We start from the raw sequence: 9291 nt of genomic DNA on the forward strand, positions 1-9291 counted from the left end.
AGTGGAATCATTCCCACTTCCACCCCTTGATTCCTGGACCTGTGAATCCTGGCTATAGGAGAAACTGTACCATATATTGGATGCTGATTCAAAGCATACACTGGCTTCTGGAGGACCATGCCTCAGCCCTCCAGGCTATTGCCACCTAATTGGCACTGTAACTGTGCATTAAGGGACCATTCCATTGTTTTATCCAGCTATCTCCTTCAGGATGGTGGGAACATGGTAAGACCAGTGGATCCCATGACCATGGGCCCACTGTCGCACTTCTTTGGCTGTGAAGTGATTTCCCCAGTCAAAAGCTATGCTGTGTGGAATACCATGATGGTGGATAAGGCATTCTGTAAGTCCCTGGATGGTAGTTTTGGCAGAAGCATTATGTGCAGGAAAGCCAAATCCATAACCAGAATAAGTGTCTATTCCTGTCAGGACAAAAGACTGTCCCCTCCAAGATGGAAGTGGTGCAATGTAGTCAACCTGCCACCAGGTTGCAAGCTGGTGGCCATGGGGAACAGTGCCATATGGGGGCTCAGTGTTGGTCTCTGCTGTTGGCAGATCTGGCACTCAGCAACAGCTGTAGCCAGGTCAGCTTTCGTGAGTGGGATGTACAACCTCCATCTCTGCCACCATGGCCACTTTGTTCATGGGCCCATTGAACAATGACAAGGATAACTGAAGAAAGAGGCTGACAGTCCACAGGGCGGGTCATCCTAGCTACTTGATTATTGAACTCATCTTCTGCTGAAGCCACTTTTTGATGAGCATTTACATGACAGACAATATGCTCACATCCTTTGCCCATTTGGAGAGATCTATCCACATACTTCTTCCCCAAATGTCTTTCTCACCAATTTTCCAGTCATGCTCCAAGTCCCTGACCATCCAGCCAAACCATTGGCTACAGCCCATGAATCAGTATATAATCACACTTCTGGCCATTTCTCCTTCCAACCAAAATGCACAACCATGTACACTGTCCGAAGTTCTGCCCACTGTGAAGACTTTCCTTCCCCAGTGTCCTTCAGGGTTGTTCCAGAAATTGGCTGTAATGCCACAGCTGTCCACTTCTGAGTGGTGCCTGCATAGCGTGCAGAACCATCTGTAAACCAAGCCCTAGTCTTCTCTTCCTCAGTCAGCTGATCATAGGACACACCCCATGAAGCCATGGGTGCATGCTTGAGAACAGGAGGCATCATAACAGGAGTAGGAACCATAGGCATTTGGGCAACTTCATGTAACTTGCTTGTGCCCTCCATGCCTGCTTGAGCCTGATGACATATATACCACTTCCATTTGATGGTGGATTCTTGCTGTGCATGGCCTACTTTATGGCTTGGGGGTCAGACAACATCCAGCTCATGATGGGCAGCTCCGATCACATGGTGACTTGGTGGCCCATTGTCAAACGTTCAGTTTCCACTAAGGCCCAATAGCAGGCTAAGAGCTGTCTCTCAAATGGAGAATAGTCCGCAGATGAAGACAAAGCCTTACTCCAAAATCCCAATGGCCTCCGCTGTGATTCCCCTATAGGGGCCTGCCAGAGACTCCCAAACAGCATCTTTATCTGCCACTGATACCTCAAGCACCATCGGGTCTGCTGGATCATATGGCCCAAGGGGCAGAACAGCTTGTACAGCAGCCTGGACCTGTTGAAGGGTCCTTTCCTGTTGCAGGCCCCACTCAAAGGTAGCTGCCTTTGGAGTCATTTGATATATGGGTGGTAGTAACACATCCAGGTGAGGAATGTGCTGCCTCCAGAATCCAAACAGGCCCACCAAGCATTGTGCTTCTTTCTTAGTAGAGGGAGGGGCCAAATGCAACAACTTATTCTTCACCTTAGAAGGAATGTCTCTGCATGCTCCACACCACTGAACTCCTAGAAATTTCACTGAGGTAGAAGGCCCTTGAATTTTGGTTGGATTTATTTCCCATCCTCTCACATGCATATGCTTAACCAACAAGTCCAGACTGTCTGCTACCTCCTGCTCACTGGATCCAATCAGCATAACATCATCAATATAGTGGACCAGTGTGATATTTTGTGGAAGAGTCAGGCAATCAAGATCCCTTTGAACCAAGTTATGGCACAATGCTGGAGAGATAATAGACCCTTGAAACAGGACAGTAAAGGTATACTGTTGGCCTTGCCAGCTGAAAGCAAATTGCTTCTGGTGGTCCTTATGAACTGGTATCGAGAAGAAAGCATTTGCCAAACCAATAGCTGCATACTAGGTACCAGGAGACGTATTAATCTGCTCAAGTAAGGAAACCACATCTGGTAGAGCAGCTGCAGTTGGAGTCACTATTTGATTAAGTTTTCAATAGTCAACTGTCATTCTCCATGACCCATCTGTCTTCTGCACAGGCCAAATAGGAGAGTTAAAGGGAGATGTGGTGGGAATCACCACCCCTGCATCTTTCAAATCCTTGATGGTAGCACTAATTTCTGCAGTCCCTCCAGGGATGTGATACTGTTTTTGGTTCACTACTTTCCCTGGCAGAGGCAATTCCAGTGGTTTCCATTTGGCCTTTCCAACCTAATAGCCCTCACTCCACAGGTCAGGGAACCAATGTGGGGATTCTGCCAGTTCCTAAGAATATCTATCCCAAGTATACATTCTAGTACCGGGGAAATAAATAACCACAGGATAAGTTAGGAGACCCACTGCACCCACTGTCAGACTTCAACCAAAACTCCATTTATCACCTGACCTCCATAAGCCCCTCCTTTAACTGAAGGGCCACAATGCTTTTTAGGGTCTCCCGGAATCAGTGTCAACTCAGAACCAGTATCCAATAAGCCACAGAAAGTCTGATTATCTCCTTTCCCCCAATGTACAGTTACTCTAGTAAAAGGCCACAGGTCCCTCTGGGGAAGGATGAGTGAGAGGCGAACAGCATAACTCTTTGGTACTGTGACAAAGTCCTTCCTCAAGGGCACCTGGCCTTCCCTTCATTCACGGGGCTCTGGGTCTGTAAACTGTCTCAAGTCTGGAAATTGGTGGGCTGAGTGAGATTCTCTATTGCTGTGATCCAATACTGACTTCCTGTCATTTGTCCTAGAGCTTTTCTGGTTATACAGATCAAATAAAAACTTAGTAGGTTTCTTATGTATGTGGTCCCTGGAAACACCATGATTGATTAGCCAGTACCACAGGTCCATTTGAGTTATGCAATTGTAGGTATTGTTTTACCTTTGCCACCCGTTATGATAAGTATGCTCACCTTGTCTTTGGTAATTCGGTATTGCCACCTGACCCCTACTCCGAGGTCCTGTTACACCTATCGTATTTACATTTAACTTATGCAGTTGAGCAGCAGCATCTCCAACTGTAAGATTCGGCATAAGGAAAAGAGCGAAAACAAAGCTCCTCAAATGTTCTGGTGTCTCTCTCAGTACTTTCCATCCAATAAAATCAGTAAAAGGCATGTCCTCTGGGCCCTCCCATTGTGGAGGATTTGGTGTTGCACTGCGAATCCACTTGAGCATACCAATTTGCCTGAGCCTTACAATCCCTTCATCAACACTAAGCCAAAGGATATCAGCTATCTTCAACTCTCTGTCAGTAGGTCATCTTTTGATAAATACTTCAACCAACCAATCAAATAAACTTTTAACATGCTTTTTAACTGTACAAGCTTCCATATTAAACCTAGAATCTCCAGTCGGGGGGAGGGGTGTCAATAAACTCAGCCTGATCCAATTTTATGTTCCTTCCATCATTATCCCATACCCTTAAAATCCATTCCCAGACATATTCATTAGACTTCTGCTTGAAAGAATTAGCAAATTCACTAAGTTCTTTAGTGGTGTAGCACACCTCCTCATGGACCACACTTTCTAACTCTCCTCTAGGGGCCTGTTTAGCTTTGAGTCAGGTTGTAGGTCTAGAGGCAGCAACAACTGGGCCCTGAGGGACATCAGCTTTGTCTTGCTGAATGGGATTAGCTTCCTCAATGGGATTAATTTCCTCAGGCAAGGGTGGGGAGGGTGGGTCTGCTGAGGGTGGGGACATTAATTCATCAAGTGAATCAAATTCCTCAGTCTGAGGATTCAAAATCCTCAGCCTCCTCAGGATTCTCCCACACGTCTCTGTCTCCATCCCACATTGTCAGGATTCCAATCTTCCCTACCAATGCCCTCACTTTTACTGCTGACACCCTTTGAGGCTGGGAATTAAATTTGCATTGTAGGTCAGCCAAACGTATAATAAGGGCTCCAGCTTGATTTTCTGTAGCTTTAGCTCTCTGGCTGCTGGAGAGCAGATTCTCTTCCAAGGCACACTTGGAAACATTTAAGCTGTTGATTCGAATCTGGAGCTTGTCAATTTTATCATTAAGCTCGTTGTTTATCTTCATCACTTTATCCAGAGATGCTAGAAGTAACCAGCCAACACCATTATTTTTCTTATTTTTCCACAAATTGTCAAATGTTTTATGTATAGATTCACTAAATTTCTTGCTCTTCACAAGAGGTGAGTCAGGAGATTCAAATGCATCTATCTCCATAATTGTTTCAAATAGTTACACCATGGATTTTCAGTGCTCTCCATGCTATCTGAAGACTCTGAGTTTGAGAGCATGCTCCAAATACCAACAAGCCCATTAAAGAAATACATCCTTTCAATTCTATTTCTCTAGAACCACTTCTGGTACCACAATCTGTATTAGTCAGGGTTCTCCAAAGAAACAGAACCGATAGAATGAATATATATGTATAGAGATTTATCCTCTTAGCTCACAGGATAGAGTCCAAGTAGTCCAACAATGGCTGCACCACATTGGAGAGGCTGAGAATCTGTAGTCGCTCAGTCCATGAGACTGGATGTCTCAGTAGTCCCAATTTGGTGCTGAAGGTCTGACAAATTCCAGAAGATCAGCTAGTCTTCAGTCTACAGCAGCAAGTCGAACTCACCAGTGAGAGAGAAGGCAAGCAGCAGGCAGCCTGGCGGTCTCCTCTGCTTTGGCCTTTTATATAACTGCCATCAGAAGGTAACACCCATATTTAGGGTGTGTCTTCCAGCTTCAGATGATCCAATCAAGAAGATCTCTCTCATTTCAGTTAATCCCAGATCCAGTCAAGTTGACACCCAGGATTAGCCATCACAGTATTTATGCTCTATTTTAACAAGTTTCAAAACCACTGAAAATATACACTGAAATGTAGGTAGATGAAATAGAATTAATCAGTTTCACCATGAAAACAGTTTAATATGAAATATGGCATTTTTCATAGTCTTACAAAATATTACTTATGCCTTAAAAGTCTGCCTAATCTTTATTTACATTTCAAGACAATAATGCTATTTCCCTACTGAACTCTTTCAATAAAAATCATCACTTTTGTATTATTTCCACTTCCTCATCACCAACAGAACCCTTACCAAATTATGAAAACAAAGTGTATTTTTTGGCTGCTATAATTTCCTATTTGACCAACTATAGGATTTCAGAATGTATAAGACCTTGGTAAAAGGATTTGCATTGATGTTGGCTTACTAAAGGCATTTTACTAGACATGAATGGGAGAATGAATAATGCTTCAATTCTGCAATGTCCAGCCTTGAGAAAACAGTGGCTGACAGCCAGCCCAGGGTACTTTGATTGGACAGCAGTCAGTGTTCACTTGTACTTGAGAAACAGTGCCATTCTTCCCACTCAGTTTTAGCAACCAGTATCTGAGGAAGTAGGGTAGCTATTCTGCAAATAAGTAATCAAGTAGCTAAGGAAAAGTAACTGAAGAATGAGCACGTAAGACCTTCACATCACATTTGAAGAAACCATTCTATTAACTTTTACTACTACCTTAAAGCTTTTATCAATTTTTCTGCTTAAAATATTTGAGGGTTTTTTTTTGTTTGTTTGTTAATTGAAGGGTGACTTCTTAGTAGTTGAATAAGTACTGGAAAGGCATTTTCCTCTACAACAAATTGTTGACTCATGGGATTGTTTGTATGGGCTACACCTGTAAGAGTTGCATATGTCAGTGAAATAATATTTTTTCCATATTGTAAATGTAAATCTGACTAAACATAGCTTGATTTGGGTTGATAAAGTATCCTAAGGTAATGTGACCAGGAAATTCCAACGGAAAATGGTATATTATCACTATTTCAATAGCCGTACATTAGATTTTCTTAAAGGCAGAATGAATAAACATGAAAATTTTATTAGAATTATAGATGACTTTGTAATAGAGGTGTAGCAAATATATTTGAAAAAATGCTACATTAATAAAGAACAACAGCTATCATTTGTTAAAAATATTGCGTGTTGGGCTGGAGAGATGGCTCAGCGGTTAAGAACACTGGCTGTTCTTGCAAAGGACCCGGGTTTGAATCCCAGCACCCACATGGCAGCTAACAACTGTCCAGAACTCCAGTCCCAGGGGATCCGACAGCCTCTTCTGTCCTCCGCGGGCATTGCAGGAAACAGGTGCACTTACTTACATGCAGGCAATACACACATACACATAAAATGAAAATTTAAAAAAATTTAAGTTTAAAAAAATTATTTTCTTTTAAAATAAATGAGATTCCTTTCCTTCAAAATAGTCAATGATCATTGTCTTCAAGTTCCATTCTACCCAGAATTCAAGAGCAGGCAGTTGTAAAATCCTTAATTATACCACTTTTTCTTGCCAAAGTCTTGGAGAAACCTTTTATAAACCTTTTAGGTCTCTAATGATGTAAATAGAGAAAAAGAAACTAACTTCTACTTCTCTACTTAAGGCTTTCTTTTTTGTATTTAAGAAATTGAGACTACAAACCAATACAAATGGATCCCAGTGCTCTGATGGCACTCAGAAGTGTGCCTTCAGCTATTCTATTAATTCTTAGTAAGCGACCAGTGGTGCAATTCCATTCCCTTCGCATATTTGATTTTGATGCAGTCTGCTGTCCTTACTTAGAGCTATGACTGCTTCACCTCCTGGTAACGAAATGTAAGAGACAGATAATACTTCAGTGCCTGCAACAGCGTGCAGCTACATATAGAAAACATTAGTGCCTGCAACAGCGTGCACCTACGCGTAGAAAATAACTCACCCACATACTGCATCTTAGCCGATGGTGACAAAAGCAGATTTATTAAAAAGTTGTATCCGATCTGTTCTGCCATATACTTTTGTTGTTTCAGTGTTTTCCCTGCCAAGGCCCAAAGTGCTATGGCTCCTTGTTCCTTAACATCTAGTTGAAATGCCTGTTAAGAAGAAAACACTCCATTCAGTGACATTTTTTTTTTAACTTTTAAAAAAATTATTGAGAATTTCATATCTGCATATAAGGTGTTTTGATCAAATCCATGCCCACTTCCTCCCCTCCAGCTTCTCCCATATCTCTCCATTACTTTTTCCTGAACAACTTCATGTACTCTTTCTTTTTTAAAAAATGGGTTTTTTTTTTTTTTTTTTGCTACTCTAACATCCCCCCCCCCCTTAGAGGTAACCCTGAAATCTTTTAGAGATTAGATAAGAGTTCCCAAATACTTTTGACATTTTTGGCATCTGGAATGAACAAGTTAAGAGGCCCAAGGAACAGATGGAAAATGTATTTGTTAATGTTATTATGTCTCATAATTATTAAAAAAGAAAATGAGAATGTAAAAGTTGTTAAAAGGATATGAGAATGGATATATTTTCCAGACTAGACAGAAAAAAACAAGAAAGACTAAGCAAGAGATGAAGGTCAGTGACATTTTTTGAAGACATTAGGAATCTATGCTTTTGTAAAATGTGCATTCTAGGATTTGTTTTCATTTTCCAACATCCAAATTCAAAATTAAGTAAATCATCTAAAACATTAGACTGTAATGATAAAATTCCCACCTTTAGGAGTTTTAGAAGATCTTTAGTTAAGTTTCTTTCCAGAAATGCCTTCTGTATGAAAGGATTATGGCTTGCCAGTGCTTCCACAGCCATTGCACCTTTCACTTGGACACTCAGTTGCTTCCCTTTAAAAAGATCTACTAGGGGAGGAATTGCTCCTTCTCTAGCTATAGCATCCTGAACCTCCTTATTGTCACGTCCAACCTCAGCGATCGTAGCAGAAGACATTGCCTTCAACACATCTTCAAATGAATTAAAAAATTTAAAAAAATTTTAAGATGTAAAAATCTCAAATTACATTATAGCTTCCCTTATCATAAAATCAAAATTTTAAGTTCAAAGAAATTCTAGAAAAGAAGCATATAAAATTAGACTGTCTAGATTACCACTTAGTGTTTTTAAATATATTGTTTTTAAATTTTATGTGCATGACTATTTTACCTACATGTGTGTGCAACATGTTCATTCAGTGCCCTTGGAGGCCAGTAGAGGGCTTCAGATCCTTGAACTGGAATTCTAGACAGTTTTTACCACCATGTGGGTGCTGGAAAACAAACTTGGGTCATCTGTAAGACTAGCAAGTGGTCTTAACAGCTGAGCCACTTTTCTGCCACCATGGTGACATTTCATATAGCATTACAGGGTACCCATCTATCTTTCATTGGGGATGTTAATTTTGATTCCTCGGTTTTTACATTGTCTAGTTTTTATTTTCTCCTTGCTTCTAATAAAATAATACTTTAAAATCATATAAATACTCTGTTCTTCATCAAGATTGACCAATACTGAGCAGTAACGTCATTTTTCCCTGATTCAATGTTAAAATGTTTACAAAACACTCATTTGCCATATGTACCCCCTCCTTACTCAAAAAGCAAAAATAAAAACAAAAACTATGAACTCACTTTGAAGCTGTTTTATCTTCATAATCTCCTACAACTTAACAACTTGGTTCAGAGAAAACAGAATTAGTTGTTAAAATACTAAAGTTATGTGTAACATTTAAGAAGAGAGAAAAATAAAAATTTCAAATTTAATTTTTTAATAATCCTTGGAATAAGAATAGTATAGATTACAGTGTAGGAAATGCTGCTTTTATTTAGCTTTTAGATAAAGCTAGAGTCTAAAAGGGAATTACTTTAATTATGCTATTGCTTTTTTTCATGAACTCACTTACTTATTTAAATTGCTACTATAACTATTAACTTTTCCAGCACCTAGAACAGGCCAGAAAAAAGAAAAAGAAAAACCTAGTCCCTAGTTTAATTAATTTATTTATTTTTAATTAAAAGAAGCTTTTCATTACAACAGCATTAACCTATTCAATAACATTTTTCTGAGCTAGGGTACATCTCTTTCAAAATTGGCTGTACATTTCTAGGTTTACAGATGAATTATTACGCTTATATAATCTTTTACTCTGTCTAAACCCTAAAGACATAAAATTAAATGAGGTTTTAACCTTT

At 40.1% G+C, this 9291-nt stretch overlaps 1 protein-coding gene across 1 annotated transcript in view; it reads right to left on the minus strand.

Annotated features, from left to right (window-relative positions):
- The window catches only part of Ankar (ankyrin and armadillo repeat containing), a 56013-nt gene that overhangs the window by 22311 nt on the left and 24411 nt on the right, over positions 1 to 9291 (minus strand). The window contains 5 exon segments of the mRNA XM_008835642.3: positions 5861 to 5965; positions 6770 to 6847; positions 6850 to 6930; positions 7047 to 7200; positions 7826 to 8067. Of these exon segments, the coding sequence (XP_008833864.1) occupies positions 5861 to 5965; positions 6770 to 6847; positions 6850 to 6930; positions 7047 to 7200; positions 7826 to 8067 (660 nt within the window).

The sequence above is a fragment of the Nannospalax galili genome, unplaced genomic scaffold (assembly GCF_000622305.1).
Source record: "Nannospalax galili isolate Female #2095 unplaced genomic scaffold, S.galili_v1.0 scaffold115, whole genome shotgun sequence".
NCBI classification, from domain to species: domain Eukaryota; kingdom Metazoa; phylum Chordata; class Mammalia; order Rodentia; family Spalacidae; genus Nannospalax; species Nannospalax galili.